The 17,548-nt window shown below is 37.4% G+C and overlaps 1 protein-coding gene across 1 annotated transcript; it reads right to left on the reverse strand.

Moving 5' to 3' along the window:
• Positions 1-3,027: 3,027 nt before the first annotated feature.
• Positions 3,028-5,842, reverse strand: LOC128507817 (uncharacterized). The gene is made up of 2 exons (XM_053478934.1): positions 5,777-5,842; positions 3,028-5,081 (listed from the first exon to the last, which is right to left on the reverse strand). Exon 2 carries the CDS (start codon positions 4,944-4,946, stop codon positions 4,320-4,322), a length of 627 nt encoding a protein of 208 aa, XP_053334909.1. The 5' UTR covers positions 4,947-5,081; positions 5,777-5,842; the 3' UTR covers positions 3,028-4,319.
• Between the last annotated feature and the right edge of the window lie 11,706 nt (positions 5,843-17,548).

A 17,548-nucleotide genomic window follows, 5' to 3' on the forward strand; every position in this document is an offset into this window, starting at 1 on the left:
GGCACGGTGTCCAATGGCACGTGCGCACACAGTGCAGGCTGATACAGAGAGAGGGAGAAAATGGATCTTTAACCTCTCTAATGAGGCTTTTACTTTACATGCGCACACACATGTGTGTTATAACAGTACATGTGCGCTGTACACACATGCACACAAACACAAAAAAACAAATTTTATGCACACACACTTGGTCACAGTGTTATAGTAAACCATAGTACTCGTGCACGGATGTTGATTATACCACTGAGAGACGCACAATTCCGCAGCGCAAAAGAGAGAAAAAACAATGGCTCAGTTGTGATCAAAACAAGAAGCGCATGATACATAATACTCGATATTCATAAACCAAGACTTGTTAATTTTTCAAATCAAAATTTATTAAAAATCTTTGCTCATCTTGCGAAACACTCGCAAACCGCATTACTCGCAATGCGAGGATCCACTGTACATTCTGTAGTTTTTTAGTTTAACATGGAATTAGTTCATCTGTACACTAAATGTTTTTAAAATACATGGAAAATTAACATCAAAAAGCATAATATAAATCATTGGATATTCCACTCTTAACATCCTTTAACTTTATCGCTTTAGTTGTGTTTGCTCATGTGTGAAAGTCAAAAACCAAGCGTGTGTCTGTGTGTGTGATACAGCACAAAGTGATCAAAGGCTGAATTAATGCACTGTGATGTTTGGCTTTATGGTTTACAGGTGTGCTCTTTGTAACTGTGTCTTTTGGGATTGTTCTTAGTTGACAAAAAGAAACACCAAAGTCCAAAGTTCACATTCTTGATACTGGAAAGAGCCACGGTCTATCCAGGCAAAATTAGTTTTTGTATTATTGAGGAGAAAACTTGTCAGTTGGAACGTTTCTCATCTGAAGGAAACATGCTTTATTTGAGGCAGACAGATTGCTCTATTATCAAGCATTGTGCTTTGGGAGTAGGTGATGAGCTCTCAGATCTGTCAGGACCTGATCTAATCAAACAGCTGTGTACATTTTCTCCTGGCTTTACATCAAATATACAACTAAACCCAGACCAGTATTTGATGATTTACTGAAAGGTTTTGTTAGATGAAGGCTTGCTGTCCCCTGTCCCAAACTGAAAGGCCTGTGCATGGTGGGGATTTTTTTAACAGAAAAGAAGGAAGAACAATAGATCTGTTATTATTTTAGAAAGCCTTGAGGATTAAACAGCCTTTGCTCACTGGCCATGAAAGGAAACATTTTTAAAAACAATTTCAAATGCAGTATCACAGGCATAAACAAAATGATGCAGACATCGACAAAATATGACACAAACACCATATCTCTCTCTTATATGCACACACACACACACACACACACACACACACACACACACACACACACACACACACACACAGTATGCTAGTATGCCAGAGTAAGGATGGGACGAGGCAGCCAACAGTTGCACCAACAAATCATCTAATACTTTCATGATAAAATTCCCAAATGTTAGTAAACAATATCATTAAGAAATTCAAGGAAACCCATCAAATTTCAATGTGTAAACCACTTATGAAAATGTGATCTCAGATGCCCCCAAACATTACTGTCTTAAAATCCATCATGGGTGCATAGTGGATATTATGATGAGGGCTTGGCAACACTTTTGTAAACCTCTGTCAATTAACACCATTTGTCACTGCATTTACAATTGCAATTTACGGTTTAAGGAAGGCATACAGTACATCTATATCTACTGTCTAGTCAAAGTCTTTTCTGGGCTGAAATGGACCGCGGCACACTGTGGTCCGGACGAGTCCACATTTCAAATAATAATAGGACCCACCATAAAACAAAACTGGTGCAGTTCTTGGAAACAACAGCTGTCATATTCTCTTGGTCACAGACAGTATCAGTCATAGTATGGGGTGTATCTGTGAGGGCATCATTAATGCAAAAAAAAAAAAAAAAAAAAAAAAAAAAAATATATATATATATATATATATATATATATATATATAGTACGAAGTAAAGAGACTTTTTAGATGACTACTTTCTGTTTTAATTGCCACTTCCCCATCTTATTCAACACAGGGGTATGATAAGGCTGCGGTCAGCTACCAAAGTAAAATTGAATCTGTTATAGGGGGGCTGATTATTTTGTCAACTAATTAATAAAAAAAATATATATATATCCACAGCAGGCTGATTTGTCTATCTCTGAACAGACTCCTTCTAATTCTTGGCTTCAGCATTTGAAAAAAAGTCCATTATATGCATTTAGGTCATTCGACCCACAAGCACTATTTTACCCATCCAGTAGTTTTGCTTCACTGATCATATGACAGAAAGAAGCAATGTGATTGATTCTTTATGGATGCATTATGTATTGCTATGTAATGTGGTCACTTATGTCACATTTGGCCAAAAACATGTAAGTAAAAGCATTTAAATGACGTTCTTTAACTTTTGCAGACAAACTGGTCATAAACTCAAAACATTATTAAATTTGTAGATTTTAGTTCTCACATGTGGATTTTGCCATGGTATGACAGTATAGTTTCAGTTGGTATCTACAAACATGGACAAAAACAGTTTAAATTTTTCTTTTACATCATACTCCAAAATTAAAATATAAGTAGGAAGTTGGCATTAGACCTAAAAACATATTATTATCTGGAATTTTAGCTGAACTTCTCCTTTAAGATTCCACAGAGGAAGTGAGAAGGAATGCAGTGGAAAAGCTCTCCAGGAAATCCCACCCTATGAAGCCAGAGTTACAAAATAAGTGGAAATAAGTGGATCATACTGGAGCAAATGCAAGTCAGGAATAAAGCTGTAAAAAATAAATAAATTAGTGTCTGGTCCTAGTAATACATACATTATATATATATATATATATATATATATATATATATATATATATATATATATATATATATATAAAATAAATGAAAAACCTAGTCCCAGTTTGACTTGAACAACTCTCATATGTGTATGCATGGTTCAAGTCAAACTGGGACTAAGTGTTCCCTTTATTTTTTATATATATATAGCTTCAGCTTATGTGATTGCATATCAGCAGCGAAGACTTAATGAAAAAGCTTTCTGTAAAGAGATTTTTCTTTAAAATTTCCATAAGGAGTATGCAGTGTCAGCCCCATAAACCTCCTAAAAGTTTCTGGGATGTTAAATTCTTATTAATTACACTACCTGGCTAAAAAAAGTTGCTGTTCCACAAAAATCTAATTATTGGCTTGCATCAAGCAAAGAAAAGCTCCTGGGTAAAGAACTGACAGACATATTATTAAAACCTGAAAGAAAATTGCTGAATCATCAATGTGCCAAATATTTAAAGAAATGTGGTCGAATGAAAAAAAAAATATGAATAGAGATTATATAAACGCTTAGTAAAGTTGTTTAATATGAAAGCAAGGGCATTTTTATATGTATAATGTGATGAGACCTCACAAGATTGGGACCTAACAGGTGTGTGGCCATGAAGAAAAAACATTTGTTCAATTTGCTAGTGAGCATAAGGAATGGACTGAAAAGATGGAAAAAGGTCACATGATAGGATGAGTTTCATATTTACTCTGTTCCAGAGTGAGAGCCTTAATGTACTGAATGACCAGAGTGTCACATCAATGAAGTTTCTCTTTCCTGGTATCATGGGCACATTCCAGGACTCAAATTGTAAATAAGAGTTTCAGGGAACATGAGGAATGGTGAATTGGAAATCACATTGTGCAACATAGTCAAAGATAGGTAAGAGTAAAAGAAACAACATTTTTTTTTTGCCCAAGCAGTGTAAAGAAAATGATAGGTTGGTAAAACAACTACACTGGGCTGCTATAGCATAAGTTCATGAATACAAAAATACAGTTGTTGGTAAATTTCTGTGTTAAAAGAGGAGTAAAACGTTATTGGATGTGCCAAAACAGAAAAATTATTAACTTTCTGTTTCCTAATGAACAGTTATGTCTTAGCACTGTTCAAGATGGTATGTGATGATATTAAGGCATAATATTTGTGCCATGGAGATTATAAGCTTCACCTGTCTATGAGAACCTTCATGGTTCAGTGTCAATCTAAAGTAGCAAATAAATCTGAAATATTACTATCAATGGTCAGAAAAGCTGCAACACATAGTCATGTCAATGCTGAGATGGATGAGATGTAGTAGTACCACAGGTTACATCTAAGGATGCAAGTTTCTAAACAAAGAAAGTAAGAAACAAACAAACAAGTAAATCTATAACATAAAAGCTACCTGAATCACTAGACTTTGAAAGGCAGTCTCTTAGCAAAAGCTTGATGGATGAGACAGAGGACAGAGTTCTTCCCCAATGGGTCACAGGGATGAGTGTTCAAAGAGAACCACCTGTGTCTGACTCACGCTCGAGTGCCTGTGGGGCAGCACAGTACCTATGCGGGAATATACCTCTGCGTCAGACTTAGGGCTGGGCGGAGTAGTGTAGATGATGGGGGGCGGCAGAGGCACAATCGAGGGTGGTCGAGATGAAAGTGGAAGTGGTGGAGGGAGGCGTGGAGGGCAGACCGCGTGAATTGGAACCACAGCTGGAGGTGTAGAAAAAGAAGGCACCTCCACAGGGGGATGGATGTTCATTGAAGGCAAACCTGAGGATTCATGTAGATGTTTCAGGTTGTAGTTTGCCATGTGGTAGAAGCTGAAGTACTCCAAAGCATTTCCTGCCTGAGCTAAACGCAGTTTGTATCGCAGGAGAAGAACACAGTAAAGCAGAACCAAGATGAGAAATCCAGCAAAAACCATAAGCATCAAGGCCACGTTTACTTCCAAGCAAGCCTGGGAAACAGCTGGGGCCTTAGAGCTGTCATATTGTGGACCCTTGCCAGTTAGTATGTCTTCAAGGTGTTGACGTTTCAGTCCATCAGAACTCTCCACAGGCAGTGTGGGAAACTGCAGAGCTGTCGTTTCAGTGACTGATTCAGTTGGCATGGCTGTTTTCACTAAACATAAACTACAGAGGATGCATCACTGCAGATTAATGTTTCTGTTGAGAGTATAGCAGTCAAACTTAGCAGAGCATCGGCTTTAGTTGCGGACTCCAGAAATCAAAATAATGCCCAGTTCCTCAAAAAAGTATCAAAACAGAATAATTAGGAAATTATATATTGTTCAAAGAAAACCAATAATCAAAACATGATTAATGAATTAACTGTGATGTCATGAAAACAGCAATGAATCAGCTTAGTGAGCATGTCTTCAAGCACAAGGTAGGCTAGTTAAAATCCATAGATAGACAAGTTTACATAGATTGTAACATTCTTATACAGTGGTATAATGTCTGTGGTATGCATGCTAGATTTTTTACATATCCAAATCTACGTTTAGACCTAATTTCAAATTATGAATGTATAATTGTGATAACAATTAAGTGCACGTGTCTTTTATACTGCACTTTATAATATTGCACTTATCATGATCTGAAATCTTCTAGTTAAAGAGTACGCGTCTGTCCTTTTTTCCTATACTCTCATTGGATTCTACACATTACAGAGCTGTTTGTCGTGGTCTTAGTTTTTTTTTTTTTTTTTTAACCACACACCGCTTAGTTACGGAAACTCTAGCTGTAGTAAGTTTGTTCACTCTTTTGACTCTACCTCTCACTGCTTTTTTACATGTTGTTTACAATTACTTTCATACACTATTAAATAATATATTTTCTTACCCATAAGTTGCTTCCGTCAAAATAAGGCCATAATATACATAATATTAAAAGCATAAATGTAAACCTGCAATCTGTAGTTTAAAACAGTTAGACTTACTTGATTGTTAATGCTATAACCACCTCAGAAATGTGGAGACCTTCTGAAAATTCAGTAACAGTCAAGTCTAAAGCCCTCTGGATGGGTGGGAACACAGCTTCCAGGAAACAGTGCATTTCCTTTAATACATTCCTGTCTGGTGATTGGTCACACTGGTGTATACAGAAAGGGGCAAAGGATCACTATGTTCTAGCCCTGAAATTTTTATTTAATTATTTACTTATAATTTCTTAATTCCCTGCGATGGATTGACAATCTGTCCATGTGCCTGCCTCGTGCCCTAAGTCTCCTTGGATAGGCTCTAGGCCTCCCGCAACCATGTATACAGGATAAAGTGTTATAGACAATGAGTAAGTTATTGAGAATTTCACATTCCCCCCCCCCAAACTGAGCCTTGTTTCTGTGCTTTATTTATATAAGATGGTCATCTAACATGAACATATATTTCTGCCAATTATGAGATGAATATCATACAAGCTCTTAAATGTAAGAATTAATGTGTGCAATGCATTTCAGTGCAAACTGCACTGCTAATGGCTGTTACTTAAGAAGCTCTTACTGAAAAAGACCCATTACTAGTAAAGCTAAGTCTGTTATTACAAGGGCACATTAAGGACCTTAGCTTTGAAGCCATTCAGTATCAAAAGCAAAATAAGAGGTAATTATTTGCAGCACCATGGCAAGTTTAAAAGAATTCCAAAAAATACCGAAACAGAAAACAATTATGAGCACCCTATAAGGACTCATCTGCTTTCCTAAAAATGTCCATACACACATATGCCATTAGAAAGAATGCAATTTGATGGAGCAAACACCCTTTTTATCTCTGGGACATCTTTTCATTCGTTCATATATAATATTCTGACAAACAATAATAAATAAAATCAGGTAGGTTCATATCATTGGTTCATGAGCTTAATATAAGGTTTGAAAGAAAAATATGAAATTGTTATTTTCTCAGCCTTAACATTGTCATAGCCAAGGAGCTTATTAGTATGCATGACATCACACCAGGTATCTCCTCTGGTCAAATCAATCATAAATTTTTATTTTATTAACCATCTAAGATTGCCCAGGCAATCTTACAATGAAACGATCATTGGGCAATGAGATGATGAAAAAACAATACTGGAGAGCTACAAATGATAATAATAATAATAATAATAATAATAATAATAATAATAATAATAAAATACATTAATAACCATGCAAATATTTGGCCTTTATCATGTAAATGATTATTAATAGAATGTTATAGTAGTAAGGTGGCTTTAGCATACGCATCGCAGCTGCAAACAAAATATCCTCTACTGCAAAATAACACTTTGCATTTCATTAAGAAAAAGCATCTATAGTTGCCAACTTGCTTTTTAACAAGCATGGTATTGTCGGGAAAAAAACATATATCTAAAAAAATTAAAAAATAAACTTTATATATTTCTGTATCTGTAACAGTGTTTTATAATATAAAACCACTTAACAAAACCACTTAAATTTGCTAGGTAATTTGCACCTTTAGGTTTTAGGTTCGATTCTCGCCTCTGGTCTGAGTGCATGGTATTTGCTATTCACTGTAAACAGTGATGAAAAGGAATGAATTACTATGAACACAAGCATAACCCAGGCAGGATTTACTCACTGGTGAGTTCAGTTAACCTGCTGGTGTCACAATCAGCTAACTCAAAAACACCTGTGCCTGCACCTTTCCTAAGCCTTTAAATTGTCTCTCAGTCTGATTCAGTAGGCTGGCTGTTCACAGAGTTCTGCATCCAAGCATGTTAATAGAAAGTTAAAAACGAAGGAAAAAATGTGGAACAAAAAGATGCACAAGCAGCATGGATGCAACCTCAGCCTTCAGAGGATTGTGAAACAAAGCCCATTCAGGAGTTTGAGGGAAAGGTTCACAAGGACTGCAGCTGGAGTCAAGAGCCACCATGCACAGAAGTATCAAGACATCTTAGAGTTCATTTGCAAATCAAGGTCCCAAAGTCTGGAGAAAGAAAGGAGAGACACAGAATCCAAGTTTGTAAACCAGGACAACTGCCGGTGTTGGACCAAGTGTCAGCACAGCCACCCACCAAGAATTTTTAGAGCACTTCATTTTTCCCTCTGTTGACCAGCTTTATGGAGATGCTGATTTCATTTTCCAGCATAAAAGGAACTGGCACCTGCACACACTGGACCATGGTATCCCTGTGCTTGATCTAACAATGCAGAAGTGCTGAAGGCCGCTATCACAGCAACCTGGGCTTCCATAACATCTCAGCAGTGCCACAGACTGATTGCCTCTATGCCACACTGCATTGCTGCACTCTATGCACACTGCATTTGCATTCATGCAAAAGGGAGTCCCAGGCAAGTATTTAGTGCTGTACATGTTCATACTTTTCAGTAGTCCAACATATCTGTGCTAATTTCTTTTTTACTGGTCTTAAGTAATTTTCTTATTTTCTAAGTTACTGAATTTGGGTTATCATTATCTACAACCCATAATCATCCAAATTAAATGAATTAACCACTTGAAATATATGAGCCTGTTATAATAATTCTATATAATATATGAGTGTTACCTTTTTAATTAAATTACTGAAATAAATAAACTTTTTAATGATATTCTACTTTATTGGGATGCACCTCTAAAACTAGCATCTTTAATGTGAGCTGAAAAGCTATATTAATTGAAGAAGTAAATATTTGACTGATCAAAAAGTAGACACTTTTTATAATAAATAATTCTAAAGAGGGTCAAAGTTATTAAATATAGCAGAAAAAAAGTAAAATTAGTGTTCAGAATGTTCAGGACTGTATTCTGATTGGCCGTCCAGCCACCTCCCTTACTTTCCATCCAGTTTCTATCAGGAAAACAAACTTTTGAAAATCACCACACAGTGACCAATTTAGAGAAAGATATTATCAGTGGACTGAAACACTAAGATAATCTTGTTTGCTGAGAGCCTACAGGCAAAAGTCTGTGATTGCTCGAGACCTGTGTGAAAAACAGATGGGAGCATTCCTGCAGATTATAGAAGGTTTGTACCCAATTTTTCACCAGCCGGCTGACTGACCTTACTATAAAGAGGGCAACAGATTTGGTCCAGTGGATGGAGCCATGTGAATAGGCTTTAAACAAGGTGAAAGCAGTTTTGTCTCTGGGTCCATTGTTGCACTCATCTCACTTTTTTCTCACTTTCATTTTCTCACTTTTGCTGACCAATGTGTCAAACAGAGAGCTGGGGCCATTTTGTCTTAGGTGGTGGAGGGGGCAGAGTACTGTATGGCGCTGTACATCAGTTTCCAGCTCTCAGTACCTCAAGCCTAAGTGCAGCACTATTGTGAAAGAGTGTCTGGACATCAAGAGGGCAATCCTTGCATTGTAGTACAACCTAATGGGAAACATGCCCCCTTCCAGAGTCCCCATCTCACGAAAGATGCCAAAGTATAAATCACTTGTTGGTATAAGCACTTCAGGTGTTTAAATTCAAGGTGACTGTGGAGGACTTTCTTTTTACACCAGAGGAGGGGGCAGGGGTTGGCAGCAGCCCAGATGGCTCCCAATCCTGAGAATCAACAGAGCAGTAGACTGCATGTGATAAAAAAATTAATTAAAAACATTATATTTTTTTGCCTTGATAAAAATTTTATTTTGGTGGCGCGGTGGCACAGTGGCTCCCACAGTCCAAAGACATGCAGATTAGGCTAATTAGCATACCTCATAGTGTGTGTGCCCTACAATAGCTTGGCACCATGTCCACAGTGTACCCTGCCTTGTGCTCAAAGTCTCCTGGGACCCCCACGACCCAGTACAAGATAAGTGGTTCATAGAAGATGAAGATGCAGAAAATTAATGACAAAAAATGGCAAAGCTGCAGAATAACAAAAGCAACCCACCCCCCAAAAATAATCTATGTTATTAACACATACACATACACACACACACACACACATATATATATATATATATTTTTTTTTTCTTATTTCAGCTTATTTTAGTGAATGATGCTTCAACATAAAATATTCATGAGCCTTAAATATATTCAGATAAATGTAGGTCTGTTGCATTTGTTCTCAATGACTCGGTGTGATTGGTGCTTGAGCTTTTTCAATTTCCTGTCCCTGATTGACGTGCGTCACCCCTCTCATCACCACCACCAGTGTGAAGAAGCTCCTTGAGCCTCCTTCAACTGGCTCAGGCATCAGTCAGTGATTTTTATTTTCCTTTTTTTTGTGTGTGATAAACCTCAATGTCTCAAAGCCCCAATTTGGACATTAAAGTAAAGTTCACACCTAGTGAGCAGGGTGTGAGATGTTGGACTGGGGTGGTGATGGTGCCCTGAGTCATGGCATTTAACAGACAACGTTAAATCTTTTGTCCAGCTGCATTAAAAGTGTTAATTTTGACAAAATTACAACTTTACGGTTCTATTTGTTTGTTGGTTGGTTAACCTACCTACCTACTTACCTGTTTACATCTTCTTTTTTTTCTAATTATTCATATTATATTTTGGTCTTTGGCCGAAAAACAGCTATTAATGACTAATAGGAGAAAAGCTGCTTCTCTCTAATTAATCGCCTAATTCATTCATCATGGACGAAAGCAACTTCAAAAGAGTGAAATCGGTTTAAGTAAAGCAATTGCACTATGAACAATTTCCCAGCAGCTGATTTCAAAGTGAATTCCAGAAAGAATCTTAGAAAGCAATTATAGCCAGGTCAAAAGGCCTTTTCGAGTCCTGAATAAATCTGAAAGTGTGAAGCGAGAATTAAAGTAAAGCAATAAATTACTGTATTGATAAATTTTAATTCTTGAGTTAGAAATATGTTTCATGTCTCTCTTTTTGGTGTGAGAGTAGCATGTCTCCAAAAAGCCTGGTATCTTCCTTGCAGTTCTCCAAAACAGCACATAGCTAAAAGCCTAGGGATGTTCTCTGTCATTTCGGCTTTCACTGAACACTGGACACACCAAGGTTATCCAGCTATCACCTCTGCACACAGGATGACCCTCGGGCCTTGGCTGTCATGTAGAATCCTCTCTTAACCATGGCACACAAGAACCAATTTGCTAAAATCAGCAGGATTTACACATGAAGAGGATGAGCAATATTGGTACTAGGTTTACCAAATTATGAATATAAAGTAACAGGCATCTTTATCATTAAAATCAATAGCTGTTTAGAATGTGTTTTATCATAGAATATAGTTGTTAGTTATATACTTGTTGATATGGTCCCTAGTGGTCAGAAATCAAATCAACGTCACTGATTCAAAGTAATGTTTAACATTCGCCTATATTTTGCCTATATTTCCATCTCCCAAAAAGATGCCAGGGTGAACAGACTTTATTGATTGCCCCATGTGTGAATGAATATGTTTTTTTGTGTAGAGAGCTCTGCAATGCACTGGGGTACCATTCGAACTGTGAAACAAAATTCTAGATTGATTATCTCATTTCACAACACTGGCATAGGTACAATACACTTACTATAATAATGTTTCCTTTACTTGTTTGCTGCACTTACCCTTCACTGATAAATTTCCTGCCATAAGTTACGCATACACGTCAGGAGTTGCATTCTTGACAATAATTCTGATAGTAAAGCAGTATGAGCTTTACCTTGCATCTAAATATTTAAAGGCAGTAATAAATGAATTTCATTGCAACGATGACAGTGAGCAAATTCTTATACCAGTGCTGTTTTGCGATCCATGTCCCATAAAATACCTTGAAACCCCCTGTTTCTCTGTGACTGTATGTTAGTAATACTTGTTTTTGGCTTTGTTTGTTTTCTGGTGCTCAGGGGTAATACTTACTTTGAATGTCTGCTTCTTCCCAATCGAGGGTAATAATGCACAGCATAGTGCATGTTTTATGAGCTTATATCCTTATTCAGAAGAAATTGGGGAACCCAAAGGAAACTGCAAAGCACTGGGAGAAAATGCGAGCTCTACATACACTGCGCAGCGGCATGAGTGGACCCCAAACCCTGTAGATGCGAGGCAACAAAACCTCGACTTAATGGCCTATTTACTGTATACTGTAGTTTACTTGATGGTTTCACCCACAATACTCTCCCACAGTTACCCCATTAAAGCAGGGGTCCTCTACCCTTACCAGCAAAGGGTTGGTTCGGCTGTGGGCTTTCATATCAGCCAAACAGGAGGCACACTTGAAAGTTGATTGGAGACCAAGTTGAATTGATTAAACGAGTGGAATCAGGTGTGGGTCCTGGTTGGTTGAGTGAAACCCTGCAGCCACATCAGCCCTTTCAGTGAACATGAGTGAAGAAAGCACAGCACTTTATTTCTTAATTCTGTCCAGTTCTCTCATTTGTTCATCTGTAGACACTGCGTAAACAGAACAGTTTTAAAATGAATGTGTCATTAAAGCCATCATACCCATCATCTTATAAAAGGTTAAGTAGCTAAGCCAAGTCTCTGCCACAACTGTAGCTTTATTAGATAGTTGGATTTTGAGTCCAGAATTTGTTGTATTCCACGTTGTATTTTTTGATAATATAATATTAAACATTAAACAAATAAAGAAATATGAAACACAATGTTAGCATTGATATATATATATTTCCAAGAAGCAGTTTGAATACTGGATTAGCTTTTGCAAAAGTCTTTATACATTTATACATTCTTTATTATATATGCAACTTAAACCACTTAAGTTTTACTTAAACCAAATGCAAGCTCCCCCTTAAATGAGTACAGTTTTTTAAAATACTCTTTTATTAATTTTTCAGCATCAATCTTTAGAAAAAATTAGTTTATAATTTTAACATATATTCCCTGTGTTTTATAAATAACAAGTTGTGGGACCTTTAAACGCTTGGTGAAGTTGCATTGTTAAAAGATCTACAATTTAAATAATTATGTTTATTATAATAATATACTGTAGTGAAATTTCCACATGCACAGTGCTATGAGAGCTATAAGACTTGGGACCATGTGGCCATGAGAAAACCACTTGTTATTGAGACTAATCAGGAAAAAAAAAGCTTTAAATTGCTAGCGAGCATCAAGATTGGACTGTGCAGGAATGAAAAATGCTCATGTGGTCAGATAAGTTTAGATTTACACTAGCCCAGAGGGATCAGTGTGTTAGGGTGAGAAGGGAATCACACTAAGTGATGCACCCATCATGCACAGTGTTCCATACAAGCATCTGGAGGCAGTGTTTTAATCAGGGGCCGCTTCAGTTGTCAGGTCTAGTTCAGGTTCTTAAAAAATGAAGTCAGCAATGTTATGATATCACAGTAATTTTGGAAAGGTGCTGATTGCAGAACTAGGGTTATTCACAACATGGACAAATCCTGCCTGGGTGCTCTAATATCTACCACCTTAAATAAACATCAGAATTTAGCAGCTCAACCTCTGTTTTCTGTTTTCAAAGATATCTATAAAGCCACTTCTAATCCAGAACATTTGGGAGGCACTACACTATCATCTACTTGGCTTGCACACTCAGTGGGGAAGCAGAGAAGAGCGAGTGATGAGGGGAAGGGCTCTTGATGCTAAAGAGGAGCAAAGAAGATTGCAGTATAAAAATCTTAAACATTTGCTGGCAATCAGTTCATCTTTCATATGAAGGAGGAAAAAAAAGGAGGGGTGGATTTTTGCACAGCCGCCCGCTGATGGCCTCTTAAAAGAACCCACACGATGGGAGTAGCTCTCACTCCCCTGCTGGACCTCAGTGATTTATCTGGATGCTTAATGAAGCCTCTCTGTCCACAAAGAGACAGCTCAATCATGCTCAGGCCTGGGGCTTATAAATATTTATCTCATCAGACACAAAAGGCCACTGTTACACTCTTTGTAAGTCAAAAAGAAAAAGAGTGGATAAATTTAGGATCCATGTGGTTTGTCTGTATGTGTGTGTGTGTGTATGCAGGCTATGGAATAGAACTTTTATATTTTTACTTTTAATTTTAAGATTAAGGTTTTCTTTTCTTGTGCATCTTCCTGTAGTGGCCAAACCATATGTAAACGTGACATCTCATGCTCCCTGAACCACCCTTTTACAATTTAAGCCCGATTAATCCTGACATTGGCATCTTGGAATATGCTGCCACTGCCATTAGGGAAGAAAAAAATACACTGATGGGAAAAAACCCTGGTCATTCTGTATATTCAGATATTTAGATGACCTCACTTTTGGGCACATAACAATGCTGAACCGAGAGCTGACCAACTGAAGCAACCCCAGTTCGTAACATTGCGGGGGAGGCTTTTACGGTAGACACTAGGGATGATGGTGCATAACTATATTAGCCTTTCTTCTTACCCTGATGGCCCATCACTCTGGAACAGCGTAAATCTGAACTCCTCTGACCACATGACCATTTTTCAATTCTTCACAGTCCTTTCCTTATGCTGCCTAGCAAATCTTTAGAACCTTTTGGATTTTCAAAGCTTCAGTAGCTTCAACATTCATTACTGTATCAGTTAGTGATAATAACTTGCCAGCAGAACCATATTAATCACTGCAATTATTATCCAATGGAAGGCTCTTAACTATTATCCATGTTATGAAGATATGTGGATGTGTGTGTGTGTGTGTGTGTGTGTGTGTGTGTGTGTGTGTGTGTGTGTGTGTGTGTGTATACAGCTATATCTTGAAGAGGAAAAAGAAGGTAAACCAAAAGAAGCTGCATTACAGACTTAAAGAAGCTGCATTACAGACGTGGATTACTTGATTTAAGACTGTCTGTACCAATACTTTTGCTCATTGATGGAACTCTGATCCATTGTCTCAAATACATTTTTTAAGCTCAAATATGAATGTCTTCAGTATAGGAAAAACATGGATGGATGTCTGCAGTTATTTGTTCGGAGAAAATAAATTCACGGCTGCCGTATCACATTAATTCCATGCCTGGAGAAACCATTAGGGGCATTTAATAAGAGCCATTCATTAGTCAAATATTAAATACCTAATAGGCATATAATGTGGTGTGCAGAGTCATTTAATCAACTCCTTTAAAAGCAGCCAATTTTCATATTCAAAACTTATGTCTCAGGGTCAACCAAAGGGAAAAAAAGTCAGTACAAGAATGTATTCTCCCCCTATGTATTCAGAACGAAAAGTCTAGCTGTGGATGCATATCCACTTGGCGCAGTTCTTTCTGTACCCATTATTACTATTTTAAGGCTTCATTTCCTGGTTAGATCAATTTGATAATTTTAAGCATTCATTTCCATAAAGAAACAAAATGGTCAGCTAATAGAATCAGAAAATTGAAACTTAAAAATATTAATATACTGTATATCTAAAAGAAGGTTTAATAATCGTATATTATGGTTATTGGAAACCTATTAACAGAAATAGATAAATCTGACTAGATCTGACAAGATATGTTGCCGTGCTAAAATGTAATTTATTGCAGTGCTCCAAAACAAGCCACAACCCTAACTGTGTGCATTTACACATCTCTTCTATATGATTGTGTGGAGGAAAGGTACCCAGAAGAAATACAGTCCACTCACTTTAGCCTTATTTAAATTCATGATATCTAAAGTAAATTTAACGGTTAAAAGGGCTCTCTGGACTCTCTGAACTAAAGTAGAAGTTGTGGTTGGCAAAGGACGTTTAAGACACTGTATGCAAGAGCTGTACCACTAACAATGATTTTTCACACCAGGATATGGAGGGATCATGAAATCATTGAAATCCAAGAATAAGAGGGTGCTTGGAGGTTTTTGTTAAGAACACTGACATGAAGAACCAGGGGCTGCAGACATTCCATAATTGTACTAGTTCCCATGCATTCCCAATCAATGGCACAGCTACAAAAATGTCATAGAAGAGGTTACGTGGGATTGTTGAGTTAAACATCCAGGACAAGTTATGAGTTCATAACTGTGCCATGGTTGACCCACACAGGGGGGTGTCATGGTAGAATTTAGTGTCCATTGCAGACAGTTTTGCCATCCTGCCCATGGTACAGAAAACGTACTGAGTAATGATTTCCTGCATTCTTCCTTTCCCTGGGGTAACTTCATTGTCCCTAGTTGCATGGGTTCAAGTGTATTAGATTCAACTGGTCAAGGTGTGGAAGCTGTAGGTATTCGCCAGTTCATGCCCAGATGATTAAGCTTGATGGCCATGAGTGAATTAAGTGTGGCTTGATCATTGCGACATGCCAAGCCAGACTCAGCTGAAATGCACACTGACTTGGCATGTCTTTGCCATCTGGAAAGTGATCAAGCACACATTAAAAAGATTGACTAAATAATCACAGAAAGACAAACACCCTGTTTTCCAGACTACAGTAGCCCAGCATAGCTCTTTAGTGGTGAGTAATGTTATAATTTTGTCTATTTTTCATTGCTCAATCGGTCCTACCTGTTTAGAGAAATATAGTGAGCATTGTAAAAAGAAACACTAACATAATTCTGCATCACCTGTCAATTTCTTTATTTATTAATTGTGTGTGTGTGTGTGTGTGTGTGTGTGTGTGTGTTTGTGTGTGTGTGTGTGTGTGTGTGTGTGTGTGTGTGTGTGTGTGTGGTGCAGGGTCGAGTTGAAATGACATTATTTTTGATAGCTGTTGCTGTTGAACATGGAAAGAGAAAGGCATTTGTGATTTATTGGCCTCATTTATTTGGTTATGGTCTCTCGCTGAGATCTCGCCAGTGGAGTGGTGTGCTGGGAATAGTTTTTAGGATGCTGTTAAGCTATACTGTAGTTTTGGTCCGATTCAGGTAGTGGTTTGACAGTATAATAAAAAAGTATGTGCAGTACAGTAGTTTGGGACCTTCATTTAAAAAAAAAAAAAGCTTTACTATTTACATTATATTTATATTTGTGCTTTTAAAATGCCCAAAAATGCACTAAAATTTTCCTTGCTATTTCCTAAACTTTTTTGCAAAATGCTAACTTCACTTCCCATAGTTTAGTCTTTTTGTTTGTTAAATACCTATGCTTGACCTCTTTAACAGAGTTTACAGTGAAATTACATTATTAAGGTGGACTTTTATACATAACTTTATAATAACATTATATATATATTATTATTGTAACCTTAAATAGTCCCTTGCAGTGTTGGGCATGTTTTTGCAGCCTTTACTCAGGTAGAGAGCCTAACCTGAGTACCAGATTTGTGGTGTCTTTCCATGACATCTGTCTCTAGACATTTTTTTGGTGTGGGTGTCTTATGAAATCTGTTGACATTCCATACATGCAGCAGTGGTTGGTGTCGAGTTCTTCTGATTGTCAGCACAGAAGGTCCTCCTCAGGAAGCTGCCAAGTTTCTGATTCACCTTTTCCATCTGGCAGTTGGGTTGGGTGATGTCCAGATGTCCAACTCACTGACACTCCTAGATTTGCTATGAAGCCTCTAAAGACAATTAAATTGGTTGGGGGTTTTTGCAGTGGAAGCTGGAGCTTCTTGATGATGGTGTGGTGGATAGGGTCAGGGATAGCTCATCGGTTAAGGAATTGGACTAAGGTTCAGGAGGTCCCAGGTTCAAACTACAGTACCTACAAACCGGATTCCAAAAAAGTTGGGACACTATACAAATCGTGAATAAAAACTGAATGCAATGATGTGGAGGTGCCAACTTCTAATATTTTATTCAGAATAGAACATAAATCATGGAACAAAAGTTTAAACTGAGAAAATGTATCATTTTAAGGGAAAAATATGTTGGGACAAGGCCATTTTCACCACTGTGTTGCATCTCCCCTTCTTCTTACAACACTTAACAGACGTCTGGGGACCAAGGAGACCAGTTTCTCAAGTTTAAAAATAGGAATGCTTTCCCATT

The sequence above is a fragment of the Clarias gariepinus genome, chromosome 19 (genome assembly GCF_024256425.1).
Source record: "Clarias gariepinus isolate MV-2021 ecotype Netherlands chromosome 19, CGAR_prim_01v2, whole genome shotgun sequence".
In the NCBI taxonomy this organism is placed as follows: domain Eukaryota; kingdom Metazoa; phylum Chordata; class Actinopteri; order Siluriformes; family Clariidae; genus Clarias; species Clarias gariepinus.